The following is a 15,657-nucleotide window of genomic DNA, read 5'->3' as shown; positions in this document are numbered from 1 at the left end:
TTTTATATTGCTTTTCAAGATCAGTTTTCAAGATTATTTGGACTCGATATTTTTTTCAGGATCGTTGTCTTTTTCCATTCTCACATCAGTTTTTCACTCAAAGCGAATTCCATTTCTGTAGTACCATTAATTGAGTTAGCAAATGTTATGATTTCTACCTTGAAACTAGTGTGGTGCTTGATCCTTTTTGCTGGTGGTCCCACTACTGTTCATGTTTAGCTCTGCACGGTCAGCTCTGTGTTGATGTGTCTTAAGTCCCCATGATCTTCTTGGCAACAAAACCCATAATGCGTGTTTGATTCCAGTCATCAAATTACATAGTCAGTTAAACAGGTATTTCTGAGATGAAAAATTGAGGCTGACTCTTCATATCAATGCATCATTTCTTAGTAAAAAATACATTTGACATGTATGCTGACTATAGACCTAAATATAATTTTTTATGCTGAAAAATTAGCTTGCCTTGGTCCCAGGTCAACACGATCTATGGTAATTCAAATACTATTAAAGATATAGCTACTTAATTAAACATTATTGCAAATAAAACTGAAGTGTGTGAGATGATATCTGTGCAAGTGGGTTACCTTCTCCTTAAGATGAATTCCGGCTGTCAGATTTTTCTCTCAGGTTTTCTTAGTATGTCAGCAGCTGGTTCTGTCTGCAGCCACAAACTAATGTATACCTTTTTTGACTATTCTTTCATTTGCTTTTACAGTTAATTTACTGGACTCCAGAACTGTAATGGGAGATCTGGGATGGATAGCCTATCCAAAGAATGGGGTAAGTCTCTCAACAAGCTCTTTGCCACCAGTTACATTAACAGCCAATATATTAAGGATTCATTTCAAGGTCTAAAATTCCCTGGAGTAATTTTTGTCAGCTAAGGAAAAGCAAACTATATCATGAGGTAATTTTAGATTATATTTTTATACAAGACTTAACCAAACACAAAAATCTGTTAAACAAAGTGCATTTCAGCGTGTCCTGTTTCCATGGTGAAATAATCGCAGCGACATTGGGCAGCCACAAGTAAGGCTTGGGTAACTTGGGAGGTTTCCTAAGTATTAAAATTACTTGTCACTGCTCTATATAAGCAACAATCATTCTTGCTGACTCACACTGGGTCCTGTTCACCAACAACTTGATTTTAAAATTCTCAAGGTTCTGTCCTGTTGTGCACCTTACCAATAGCAGTCTTGCCTTTGGTTGTCTAGGTCCTTAATCCAGGAAATCCTTGTCTAAATGTCTCTGCCTCTCTATCTCCATTTCTTCATTTAAGATAAAACAAAAAAATAACGAGCAAACTACAGATGCTTTAAATCAGAAACAAAAACAGAAATTGTTATAAAAACTCAGTAGGTCTGGCAACATCTGTGGAGGAAAATCAGAATTAACCTTTCAGATCCAGTAAGGGTTTTCCAGCAATTTATTTCTTTGTTCCTCATTTAAGATAGTACTTAAAACCACCAAGCATTTGGACACTGTCTTAATGTCTCGTCCTTTGCGTCAATGTCTAATTGTGAGGCTGTGAAGGTCTTTGGGTGATATTGTGATTTTACTGTTATATTAATATAAGTCATTGCATATCAGAACTTGCCTCAATTAATTTGGAACTGCGTTGCTGTTCCTGAGTCAAAATTACATAATTCCTTTTCGAGCTGGTATACCTAACACCCAATACCTAACACTACAAAGGCTGTGGAAGACAGTTCACTATCATCTTCTCAAGGGCAATAAGGGATAGCCAATAACTATATCTGCTAATTACATCACTTCAAAGACAATGCTTTTCTGAAGATGTATTTGAAGTTGGAGAATGGGAAACCCTTTAAGCTCACTTTAAATTTAATTGTTCTTGAATAATTTTCAAGTTTTTTTGTGGACATGATGAATGCAGTCAAAGAAATTACTAGATACAAGTTTTCATGTTTGTTTGAAATGTGACACGTAAAATCTGTAAATGGAATAACATGGATAGCAGAGCAGTTGTGAAGGAATATTAAATTTAGCATCTCAAAATTTCTGAATTTTGGCAAAAACTGCTCTTATTGTCTGAAATATAAATGTAATCCCAGCATTTAAGTATGTTAGGTAATGGAAATATCCACATGGTAAATTCTCACATTAAAAATATAAAGCAACTTGATAATTGAAGCTACAAATAATTTGAAGAATGTTAGAGTTAATTTTACATTGTTGCTACAAAGCCCATTTTGTTCAAGCTTTTTATCCTGCACTCATCAGGGCGATATGAATGGAAACAAGCATTTATTTGTATGAGAGTAGAGGCAAGTGAATTCTGATTGGGACAAAAATTAGATGATAACTGACAGTTAACTGTTAAGCTTTCTGTAAAATTTAAACCAAGCAACTTAACTCTGATTGACCAAGATATTGCTAGGAGAATGAACCAGAGAAAGGCTATCAACTGTTTTCTTGAACTGAAACAGTTACACTCCATGTGCATATCATTTCTATCTGCAAAGAGCAGGGCCCTGTGTATTCATATGTGCAACTTCTAGTAACTACAAGTGTACTATACTGGAATTTTGACTGAGAAGTCTAAATTGTTTGTCAGCATAATTATGTGCACACTCCGGAATATTTAGCAAATGTTGTCCAACTGTGGAATCATATCTAATGATGGATATTGTGTTTTGCACACATGGGCTGGTTGGCTATGGTCAGAAAGAATATATAGATACTCTGCACCCATTTCAACTCAAAAAGATAAATGCAAACCATTCCCTGGATCATTTCTCAGGACAATGGCTTGACTAATTGGAATTGGTTTCAAATTTAAATAAAACTTGGCAGTTTACTTTCAGTCAGCAGCTAACTGATCATTCTTCATGTCGATACTTGTACTAATCAGTGTCCACTTGCCTACCTATTGGAAGTCTCCTCTCATGCTTCATATGTTTTCCCTTAACGCTGGTACTTTTGTCAATTGTTCCAATGCATCCAAAATTTGCAATGTCTAATTCTTTTCTACATTGTGACTACGAGTTTTTGTGTTAATTTCTTTGGCATATTGCAAGTTTTTTTGATGGGGAAGTTTGAGATTCCTCAAAGGGGCAAACATTTTGAACCTTGAAGTGCAATGATTGTTCCTTCAACAGCCTAGCCCGTCTGAGAGTAACAGGTATTTCAGTACATGTTGAGATCAAACAATACAGAGGACCCTCACAATTTGACTTGCAAGACCATGCTGGTGCTCTATTGTGACCTTAGCATCATATTTGTCCGTGAAAAGATTGGAAACACTTTGAGAAAAAAAGAGAGAATATCCCAAACTGTGCTGTTTCTGCTCCTCATTTTAAGTACAGGTTCACACATGCAACCTTATTATGAGAAAGTCAAGTGTAAGTTGTTTCAGACAGACACACTGTACATAATTGTAAGTCAAAATAACACATTTTAAAATACCCACAAATATAGATGGATGGCTTTTAATGTGGCTGTTTGAGTTGAAACATAATGAAGACTTCTTACTTCTGACAAAATGTCAAATGGAACTTCATTCCCAAAAATACACAATTTCACAGATCATTTTAAAGAGATTGTAGAATAGAATGACAATTATGCTTTATTGTATATAAAGAAAAGATTGGAGTGCTTTTCATATTGTGTAACCCACTGGAGGAAAATTTATGCACTGTAGGGTCTATTACTATATCACAAAATTCAATCTACTCTTTCAAGATATTAACCATAATAAATTATGTGTAACATTAAAAACTGTTATGGTGATCAGAAAGCTGGTATGTAATTGCTACGTATTGCGCAGTTTCTATTTTGAAATAATTTATAAAATACAAAACCATTTACAAATTTTGATACAATTCCTATTTTCATTAGCCTTGGGAGATGGTCACTGAAAGGTTGGCTATAGAATACAATTAAGCTCAGTGTTCTTTCCTTCCTGTCAGTATTGGGGTGTTGACTTTGCATCTGATTTCCATTGTGCTGTGACTTGTTAAGATAAACAGGCATGCCCATTTACCCCTCACAAATCTTTTCTCCACTCCATTTGCCTTTCAAGTACATACTACTTAATGTGTTAAACCCATTAATATCATCATGGCTTTGAATTTCACATGCATATTTTTGCATTAATTAATTATATTAAGGAAGGTAGGAAAATGACATGGTTTGAAGGTTTTCAAACCTGCCCGATATATACCATAAAGTTATACTAACTGGAATTTAAGACAAATCATTGACGGGCCATGAAAATAAGCTTGCTCATTCTGACTTAACCTGCAGTTTGCTAAATAACCTGGAAGCTTATAGACATAGCACACCCTGTGGTGGCTTATACTTTAATGGCTAATCATCCATTGCCATGTTGGAAATCTATAAAAACAACACTTCCATAAAACTTACGTAAAACAAATGGACTTCAACTCTAGGAGAAACATAGGACTGATTTTCATCTATCGTGCAGAAAGAAAACAGCAGAGAATGGCGAAGTAATATTCCCTGCCTGATGTGGCTACCAAAATATTCAAACCATTTTCACGATCAGAGTCAGACCTTTGTTATTTCTTCAGAAATTTGTCATCCTTTGATGACAACCAGTAGTAGGTTTCTGTGGGCCAGGAACATCTGGCATGTTCCTGCTGGATTGCATCAATCTGTGCTACAACTTTAATGTATGCTTACAATGGTTCTGGGTATTTTTTACACCACTCTCGTGAAAGACTGTTGATCCAGTTGCCTGATGCACAGTTCCGGTGGGCAAAGAGCATGCTTCACCTGGAGAACATCAGAACTGCAGTGGGATTCCAACTTAAATAGTTTTAAATTTTAGGTGGGGGAGCTGGTTGCCTACTTGAGAAGCTCATGAAAATTGAGCCAGTCAAGTGGTGGGTGGCTGGTGCATGAGTTTTCAATTTTTCATCTCCCTGTGAATGGATTAGTAAACAAGTGAAAAAGCATCTAAAACAAAATAACGGAAAATTTAGATCCTGAATAGAAGCCCCTGCAATTTATGCTATTGTGTAATTGATGTGAATCTGAGTAGCTTTCACTGAGATTCAAATGAATAAGTTAGGGACAGAGGAACAAAAGATTATGGGGTTGTGAGCGTGTGTGTGTGTGTAGGGTGGGGGGTGGGTGGGGTTGCTATGCACAATAGGCCACTCAAACCACTGTTTGAGTCTGCTCAGCCATTAAATAACATACTGCCTGGGTCTGGTGCTGTGGTATCCACTTCACTTTCCCCTCTTTCTCTCATAACCTCTGTTCTCTTGTCTGTCAAAAATCTAACTCAGCCTTGAATAACTCCATTTAAATGTGGTTCCTGATTTGTAAATGTCCGATTTACGAATGCTCATACTTGCAAAAGCAATCCCATGCAGGGATTTCATTTTAAAGACCTGGCTTATGAACATTTCCTGCACTTATGAACAGCTTCTTTATACTGTGTGCATTGTGTTCTGATTTGTGTACAAGTCTCAAGAAAGCAACCTATTCACAACCCAAAGAATTGGTGTATCTGCAATCTCTTGGAACAATAAGCAGGCTGCACAATGACAATACAAATAATCTAAAGTTTGTTAAATCAACTTTTCAGGCTTTATTTGGTTCTGATAAAACTAACTTCAAGTTCCTTGAGACACTGCCACCTTTGCTATTACTTATCTATTCCCATCACTAAAACACTCCTCCATCTTTGTTGCTCTAAGACATGATGCTGATCTGTCCACACCCTGTCACTCTTGGTCATCCACAAATTCCAGTTAACACTGTATTCAGACATTTTATCTTATGTTACATATACATTAAAAATAAAAGTAGTGGGTATTTATGTATAAGAGAGAAAAACCTAGATTCCTTATATTCTTCTGGATTATTCTAGTTATCCTCATTTGTTTGTTCAGTACGTTGTTCATGATAAATCATAGAATCTCTACAGTACAGAAGAAGGGCATGCGGTGCACCAAGCCCACACTGACTCTCCAAAGAGCATCCTACCCAGACCCCCCCCCCCCCCCAGACCCACCCCATCCTCGTAAGCTCGCTTGAGGTTTTTCTATGGATAACGCATCTAATGTGCACCTCCCTGGACAATGCAGGGCAATTGAGCATGGCCAATCCACCTAACCTGCAGATCTTTGGATAGTGGGAGGAAACCAGAGCATGCATGCACCCTGTTCCCTGTAAAGACTCTATTCCATTCTCCCAGTTTCTCCATCTCTATCGCATTTGTTCCAATGATGTCAGCTTCGACAAGGGAGCCTCCGAAATGTCCACCTCCTTTCTCAACCAAGGATTCTGAAGCACTGTGGTTGACAGGGCCCTCATCAGAGTCTGAGCCATCTCCCACACTTAAGCCCTCACCTCTTCTCTTCCATCTCACAACAGCGATAGGGTCCATCTTGTCCTCCCTTACCATCCCACCTGCATCCACATCCAGAGGATCATTAGCCACCATTTCTGCCACCTCTAATGAGATACTACTATCAGACACCTAGTCCCCTCCTCTCCCCTCCCTGGTAGCCTTCTGCAGGGACTGGTCCCTCCGGAACACCCTAGTCCACTCTTCCTTCACTCCCAACATACCCCCACAGCCTGACGGCATCTTCCCTGCAACCAAGGTGTAACATCTGCCCATTTACCTCCTCCCTCCACAGCATCCAAGGGCCCAAAAAAACCTTCCAGGTGAAGCTTTACCTGTGCTTCACTCAATCTAGTCTACTGCATTCACTGCCCACAATGTGGTATTCTCTACATTAGGAAACACAGGTAGGCCGGGTGACTGATTTCCAGGACACTTGCATTCTGTTCGCAAAAAGGATCTTGAGCTTTTAGTTGCCTGCCACTTCACCTTCAAGCCCTGTTCATTGGTCAACATCTCTGCCTCGGGCTTGCTGCAGCACTTCAGTGAGAGCTCAGTGCCACCTGGAAGTACAGCAACTCATTTTCTGCTGGACACTGCAGCCTTCTGGACTCGATATTGAATTCAGTAACTTTAGGCCTTGAGCTCTTTAACATTCCTACCCCAAGCTCCACAAACGAGGCCTTGTTATCCCATAGGCAAAAGTGAGGACTGCAGACACTGGAAACCAGAGTTTAGATTAGAGTGTTGCTGGAAAAGGACAGCAGGTCAGGCAGCATCCGGGGAGCAGGAAAATCGACGTTTTGTGCAAAAGTGCTTCATTAGAAATAGAGGCAGGAAGCCTCCAGGGTGGAGAGATAAATGGTGGTGGTGGTGGTGGGGAGCGGGGAATGCAGAGCTCAGTACGAACATAAAATCAATGAAGTCTGACTGTGATTGTCACTTCACAGAATAGCTGGGCCCATATTTACACTGTTCTTTCATTTGTGAAGCCTGAGTTTGAATTTGACCCGCTGCTGTTGGTATGAAACTGCTGCTGATTGCCAAAGTCCTGCACTATGTCTATCACATAGTCTACCATTACATGCCAATCATTGTTAGCCATTAACAGTCTCCATTGATAACTATTCACCCTCCCAGCCAGATTATTATCCACTCCTTTGTCTGTCCAACTGCTGTTCTGTCTCTTCGGGCTCTATCTCCACCTACCATTTACTTCTTAGCCCCTTCCTCCACCCCCACCACCCCCACCCCAACTTACCTTCTGCATATAAACCGACATTTTCCGAGTTACCATCAGCTCTGAGGAAGGGTCACTCAACCCGAAACGTTAACTCTGAGTTCTCTCCACTGATATTGCCAGACATGCTGAGCTTTTCCAGCAATTTCTATTTTTGTCTCCTTCACCAGCTGCTTTTTAAAACCTTTTTCCATTAAATTTGTTCATTTTGAAATCTGGGCATGTATCACCATGAAAAGTGAAAAAGCGTGCTGAAATTGATTTAACGCAGGACTTTTGCAATCAGCAGCAGCTTAATACCAACAGCAGTGGGTCAAATTCAAACTCAGGCTTCACAGACGAAGGAACAGTGTAAATATGGGCCCAGATATTCTGTGAAATGATAATCATAGTCAAACTGCCTTGATTTTATGTTCGTACTGAGCTCTGTGTTTCCAGCCAGGAATTGCACCTTCAGAAATACAGAGCACAGTTGAAATGAAAAAGGTTCACCAACAGTGGAGGATAATCGAGAAAGTTATATCATGCACTTTTTGCAGCAGCCAGAATGCTGTGCTCTGAGATTTAAGTGTCCAGTAGCCAGTTTGACAAATGCTGCAAAACGCTATGTATGCTAAGTAAAATGTGAGGTAAGCATCACAGTTATAGAGTCATAAATACGCATAGCACAGAAACAGATCCTTCGTTCCAACTCATCCATGCCAACCAGATATGCTACCCTAATCTAGTCCCTTTTGCCAGCATTTGGCCTACATCTCTCTCAACCCTTCCTATTCATAAGCCCATCCAGATGCCCTTTCAATGTTGTAATTCTACCAGCCTCCACCACTTCCTCTGAAAATTCCGTATATGCACCATCTTCTGCATGAAAATGTTGCCACTTATTTCCCTTTTAGTTCTTTCCCCACCCACCTTAAACCTATGCCTTCGAATTTTGGACACTCCAAGGAAAGGGCCTTGTCTATTTACCCTATCCACACCCATCATGATTTTATAAACTTCTACAAAGTCACCCCTGAGCCTCTGACGCGCCAGGGAAAATAGCCCCAATCTATTCAGCCTCTCTCTATATCACAAACCCTCCAACCCTGACATCATCCTTGTAAATCTTTTATGAACCCTTTGAAGTTTCACATCTTTCCTATAGCAGGGAGAGCTGAATTGCATGCAGTATTCCAAAATTGGCCTAACCAATGTCCTGTATAGCCATAACATGCTCTGCCAATTCCTCTAATCAGTGCACTGATCAATAAAGGCAAGCATACCAAATGCCTTCTTCACTTGGTTAAGGGTGCCAGATGAGTAGACAGGGAGGGGAGGTGCGTGTTGGGTCATAGATGTTCAGGCTGTTGGTAGATGGGTTGTGTTGGGACAAGCAGGCAAAGGGGTTAGGAACTGAGCAATATCTGGTCAGGTGTAGTTGGGGGTGGAAGAATGTGGCAAGTTTGGGGTCAACTTAATACATACATAGCCCCTTTTTACATAAAAATGAAGGAACTGTAGATTCTGGAAAGCAGAATCAAAAACAGAAATTGCTGGAAAAGCTCATCAGATCAGGCTGCATATGTGGAGAGGAATTAAGAGTTAATGGCTCGTGTCCAGTTGCCTCCTTCAGAACTGATGGTTGCTCAGGAAAGGCTGTTATTTATACAGAAGATAGTAACGGGGTGTGGGGGGCATTAGTGAACGATAGGTGGAGATGACGCCCAGAGAGAGACAACAACATTAGGACAGACAAACGATTGGTTAAAGGTCAGTCTGGGGGATTGAATAGTTGCTAACGGGGACTATCAGTAACTGGCAATGGGTTCTGTATGGTAACAATCCATGTGATGACAAAGTCTGGTGTGTGTTGGGGAGTGAGGTGTGGCGGTGGGTTAAGGACATGGCCTTAAGCCCTATAATTGTTGAACCCGGTGTTGAGTCCAGAAGGCTATCGAGTTCCCAAATGCAAAAATGAGGTGCTGTTCTTCCAGCTTGCGTTAAGCTTCACTGCTGCAAGCCTGAAACAGAGATGTTGATCGGGGGAACACTGTAATCTGTTGAAGTGCCTGACAACTGGGAACTCAGGGTCTTTTTTTTTGTGGACAGAACGTAGGTGTTCTGTGATGCAGTCACTCAGTCTGCACTTTGTTTCCCCAATGTAGAGGAGACCATATTCGGAGGACTGAATACAGTAGGTTAGTAATTGTGTGACTTTCTAGATTAGAGTGGTGCTCTCACTTACCTCTCCACCAATCAGGCTCTCGGCCTGTATTCCTGATGAAGGGCTTTTGCCCGAAACGTCGATTTTACTGCTCCTTGGATGCTGCCTGAACTGCTGTGCTTTTCCAGCACCACTCTAATCTAGACTCTGGTTTCCAGCATCTGCAGTCATTGTTTTTACCTAGTAATTGTCTGACTGTGCCTGGGTAACTATTAACTTAATGGAAACGGAACACTGTGAGTTCTTTGACCTTGAATATTTTTCCTCAGAGCGTTCCAGAGGCAGGGAATTGTCCATTGGAATCTTTAAGTTCCAAGGCAATTTGCACAAGTCAGCTGTGTTGGGACTCTGCAGGGTCCAGAATACAAGTTAAGTCTGCACTGCTCCCACAATTATCTAGAAATTCAGAACACCTGGGCTCCAGTGTCTCATTTGCTACATATGCGTCATCATATTTTGGAGGCAATTTTACATTTCCTGTGGCCATTTTCCTGAATTCATATCATGTCTTCTGAAGTAATTTTAGAAATTCTTTAACCATCTCGCAATTTAAACTTAACTTCATCTAACTTGCATGTTTGAGTTTGCCCAGGATTGAGGTAAATTCTCTTTAGAATAGGTAATTATGCCAATCAAATTTTTGTAATATGGATTGTGTGGCTTCTGATATAGAATGGATTTTTAAAAAAAATGATCAATTGCCAACTGCTAGCATGATTTCTGGAGAGGAAAGAGAGAAAAAAAGTAGCTTGCAATGGTTTATCCGTTCCAAGATCTACCCTCATGGGAGACAGTTTGAATAAAATCTAAACAAGATCAATTATTATTTGCCTGTAATTTTCTCATTGTTTCCTCATTATATGAGAGCCAGGAGCATTGACTGTTGTGGTGTATAATTTTCATTCCCTGCTGATTTCTTTGAATATTCACCTATACTTCAAAATGGAAAGCATGATATCATCCAAATGTAGCCTTCAATTAGGACAACAACCTGTATACGTTCCAGTACAGATAATGAACCCTGAAATTTCAAATTTAATGTTGATCCCACTCTTCATTCACCTTCTTTGCAACAGTAACATTATATTTGTCACTCTGTTCTATCATCCTATGCCTGTATTGCATGCAAAACAAAACTTTTCACTGTATCATTGTTTCACTGGGGTGGCACGGTGGATCAGTGGTTAGCACTGCTGCCTCACAGCACTAGGGTCCCAGGTTTGATTCCAGCCTCGGGTGACTCTCTGTGTAGAGTTTGCACATTCTCCCCGTGTCTGTGTGGGTTCCCTCCTGCAGTCCAAAGATGTGCAGGTCAAGTGAATTGGTCATGCTAAATTGCCCACAGTGTTAGCAATTTAGCTAGTCAGAGGGAAATGGGTCTGGGTGGGTTACTCTTTGGAGGGTCAGTGTGGACTGATTAGGCCAAAGGGCCTGTTTCCACACAGTAGGGTATCTAATCTAAAAAATCTAGATACATGTGATAATAATAAAATCAAAAGTTTCCAATGCATTGTTCATTAAGGCACTTCCTTCTTTGCCTGTCATTACTGTAGACTTCTTATTATAAGTTGAGAACTTTGTAACAAGAAATTACAGGGCATTCTGGTGGTCCCCCGGTTTACGAATGTCCAACTTACAAATGCTCGTACTTCCCAATGCAATCCAATACAACGGTGTAATCTTAAAGGCCTGACACACTAATATTTCCTGTTTACATTGTCCTGCATTGTGTTCCGACTTGTGTACAAATTGACTTGCGATTGAATTCCAAAGTGGAACCATTGACAATCTGGAGACTGCCTGTACTCGTTAGGGAGCTGTATAAACAGAAAGCAATATATAACAGAGGGAGAAGATTTGCAATCCGAAAAAAACATGGTTAAAATTCCTGTTATAATTGGGTACAGGCAGAGTTTTAACTGGCATGGGAAGAGATGGCAGTGAGTAGGAGAGGAATGGATTCAGTTATGGGCAGGGGTCTTAAGTCCTGAAAGATAGTATTGGGTCAGGAACCCAATATCATGCTGCCACTTCCAGGTTTAATCTGGGGAGGTTTTTCAGCTGTTTGGGAATCTCCCAATGAGTAGTTGGGTTAAGAAATTATAATATTTGAACAGGCATTAATAAGTGTCAAAACCTGAAATGGTTTTTATAACCAGTGCACAGGTTTCCTGAGTTGTGTAGAACTCACTACAGTCAACAAGGTGAGAGTACCTATTCAGAAACCAAAAGAGACAGGCTGGGAAGCCTTTGAATGGTGAAAGTGAATAGCTGCAGTCAGGACAAGGTTGGAGGCTGGTGCTGGTGACTCTGTGCTTTCACTGCTTGTAGGGTGATTTCCATCGCCTGTCTTGCACTTCACTCAGCTTAACATGCACATCCCTGCCATCAGCAAGTACTAGAGCATGTGGTTCAACCTTGGACCTTTATTGAGGAAAAAGTGGAGCAACCCCAATGATACCCACAGCAAAGCTTCCATCTATTCTACCACATGCTGCTCAACAGGAAGAAGGGTTGGCCCCAGAGACCCAGCTCCAAGGAAACAAGATTCCCAGACAGAAGATCAACTGTCTGGACATGTGTGAGCACTAGTGCCCCAGGAGGTTCAGACATTCATGCTGATGTTTGATGACATATTAAGTCTCCCGAAACAAATCCCTTCCAGTCACCAGTTGGGTGTGTATCATCAGAGATTAGATTAGATTACTTACAGTGTGGAAACAAGCCCTTCGGCCCAACAAGTCCACACCGCCCCACTGAAGCGTAACCCACCCATACCCCTACATCTACCCCTTACCTAACACTACGGGCAATTTAACATGGCCAATTCACCTAACCTGCACATCTTTGGACTATGGGAGGAAACCGGAGCACCCGGAGGAAACCCACGCAGACACGGGGAGAACGTGCAAACTCCACAAAGTCAGTTGCCTGAGGCGGGAATTGAACCCGGGTCTCTGACGCTGTGAGGCAGCAGTGCTAACCACTGTGCCACCGTGCCGCCCATCAGTGACCAACAAGATGACAGTAACTGGTGGGGTCCCTTATGCTGGAAATGTTGACTTTCTTGCTCCTCAGATGCTGCCAAAGCCACACTTTAATGACTTGCCCTATCCTTCCCATCCTCTTAGAAATCATCACCTCTTTACAGACCCATTACAAGACCCTCCGGTTAAGAATTTAAGGCCTGGGCTGCAGCTTTCCTCGGTGATTGTACCATGTCTATCGTTGCTGAAACCCTCAGGAATCAACGTGGTGTTCAGCTTTTCTGATTCTTGCTAGGCTGATTTAATGAGAAATCCTCCCTCTGATAGTTATGGGTGCTTCAGCTTGGCTACGTTCTGTTTTTGGGCAAGAAATTTGGAAGTGGAATGCTAATCAGTGGCTGAGTTAACGAGCCATCGATAAGTTGACATCAATTATGAATGGATTTCCTATTCACGACCTGCCACCCGGCTGCATTTCATTCTGTTTAGGTAGAAACCTACTCATTATTTGTGACAAGTTTGAAATTCAGGAATCAACGGAATTTGTGGTTTCTGAGTAAGCTTTTTCAATGTAATGTAATATGGCATAATTTGTGTTATATAGTGTTTAGTTTCCATGTTCAATTATCTAAAGATCCCTTGCACAATTAGTTACTCATTTTTAAGGTAAAGGGATTCTTTTTCCAACTATGTGGGTAAATATTCTACTGTGGCAATGGCTCTTTAGCATAAATCCAGGTTAGTGTCTTTCTCATTCTAAAATGTCAGTTCCAGGGCAGTCAATAATTTATCATATAGGAATTCAGTACATTAAGTAAATCATTACACCAGCTCAAGGTTTGCTGTTCAATACGAAAACCAGTGATCTGTGCAATGGTACATAAATATAGGAGCAGATCATTCACTTTATTGAACCTACTATGCAATTTTAGCTCTGGTTCCTTAATCCCAGTTTTTGTTTCTTCTCTGTAATCCCTTAATATCCTTGTCAAGTATTTATCCAAGTGTCTGTTATGTATTTCAATTTGATGTTATGTTCTTCTGGAGCAGACACTGCATTTATTCTCAACTCTGTGCAAGAGACATGTTTTTTCTGGAATTCACATTTAACTGTTTCCATTCTGAGTTGAAGGGTATCGTTGTTTGTTCTGGATTTCAGCGTGGGATATTGATGATGGAGCTGATATTGTGTCAGTAGACCAACTGCTTCCTGATATTTGATTCTTTGATGACAAGGGACAAGGAATTGGGATTCCCGATAAATGAAAACCCTTTTATGATTCCTCCAAATGAAAAGGGGGAATTAGTTTTTCCTTGAAAGTCCACTTTGTCCCTGAATAATAGATCCTGATATTCGCAAGGATGCTGGGATGATGGTGAAGGGGGTGAGAATTCTGAATAGGAAACGTGGATGTATAAGTCTCCTTAAAGTCTTGCAAAAATTAACTGCAACAAGCTTTTAAATTTCTTTTTCAGTAGACTTTGCATTCAAAGTAAGTATGCTGTTGAGCCAGCTCCGCTATTTAATATGATTAGGTTGATCCTTTAGCTCAACATCACTTTGCTGCCAACTTTCTGTCTCTCTTGATTCTCTGAGAGACCAAACATTTGTCTTCCTTGGCATTAAGTGTATTCAGTGATGGAGATTTTGCAACCCACTAGGGTGTAGAATTCCAAAGATTCACAACACTTTGAGTGAAGAAATGTCTCCTCATTCAATCCTAAATGAAGATGTTACTTACACATAGATGAAGAAGAACCAATGGATATGGTGTATTTATATTTTCAAAAGGCTTTCAAAAACATCCCACACAGAATGTTAGTAAGTAAAAGTAGAACACATGGGCAATAAATGTAAGATAAAGTCACCATAGTCCTAAAGGACAATTGGCTGCTCTCTCGTTAGAGAGAGAGATGATTGGTGGTGGTTTAACCTTGAGCATCATCATGCTTCAGGTGAGGGGTAAGGTTGAGAAAGAGTGTCTTAAGTGTCCTCATGGTAACCTCAGGTGGTGTGGGAATTGAAACTGTGCTGTTAGCGTTACTCTGCATCCCACTCAGCCATTCATTTAACCGAACCTGACCTAGTGGAAATAGACTGCTAGAGGTCTTCTTGCAGTGGTAGGCTGATACTGTGGAGTACCACAAGGATCACTGCTGTTGTCACAACTACTCACAGCCTATATGAGTGATTTGCATGTGGAGACCAAGTGGAATATTTTCAAGTTTCCAGAGGACATATTTAATGGTAATGTGAGTTTTAAGGAGCTTGCAAGGAGGTTTCAAGAGGATTTGGATAGCTAAAAGAAAGGGTGAGTATAGAGCAGATGGAATGTGATGTTATAATCTTTGCGATGGGCAGAAAAGCAGAGAACGTTTTGAAAAGTGAGAGTTGTGATAAACGGGTGATCTAAGCAACCTGGGCGTTCTTGTTCAAGAGTCACTAACAGCTAGTATTTGGATGCAGCAAGCCCCTAGGAAGGCAAATAGCATAATGGCCTCCAGCACAAGGGGTTTTGAATACAGGAGTAAATGTGTCTTGTAGCAATTTGATAGGTCCCAAGTAAGACCACACCTGGCATATTGGTTATGCTTGGTCTCCTTTTCAAAGGAAGGATGTACTTGCCACAGAAGGAGTGCAACAGAGGTTCACCAGACTAATTCCTGGGATAGCAGGATTGTCTTTTGAGGAAAGGTTGAGGAAACTTGGTCTGTATTCCATAGAGTCTTGAAGAATGAACCGTGACCTCACTGAAACTTACAAAAATTCTGAGAGGGCGCAACAAAGTAAATATGGACAGGACAGTTATTCAGTCTCAAACTGGGAGCACAGTTACAGAATAAGGGCAGGCCATTTATGAATGGATAAGGAATTTCT

General features: G+C 40.6%; 1 protein-coding gene across 4 annotated transcripts in view; it reads left to right on the top strand.

The window, feature by feature from the left end:
- Nucleotides 1–15,657, top strand: part of LOC140490277 (ephrin type-A receptor 5-like) — a 329,076-nt gene that overhangs the window by 14,544 nt on the left and 298,875 nt on the right. For 3 of the 4 annotated variants that reach the window (XM_072589095.1, XM_072589094.1, XM_072589093.1), the window contains exon 2: nucleotides 716–780. The exons of the other annotated variant lie outside the window; for it this stretch is intronic. In XM_072589095.1, the coding sequence (XP_072445196.1) occupies nucleotides 716–780 (65 nt within the window). The remainder of the gene's footprint in view (nucleotides 1–715; nucleotides 781–15,657) is intronic. 4 annotated transcript variants of the gene reach the window in all.

Source organism: Chiloscyllium punctatum, chromosome 2 (assembly GCF_047496795.1).
Source record: "Chiloscyllium punctatum isolate Juve2018m chromosome 2, sChiPun1.3, whole genome shotgun sequence".
NCBI classification, from domain to species: domain Eukaryota; kingdom Metazoa; phylum Chordata; class Chondrichthyes; order Orectolobiformes; family Hemiscylliidae; genus Chiloscyllium; species Chiloscyllium punctatum.
This window is presented reverse-complemented; position numbering and strand designations above follow the sequence as displayed.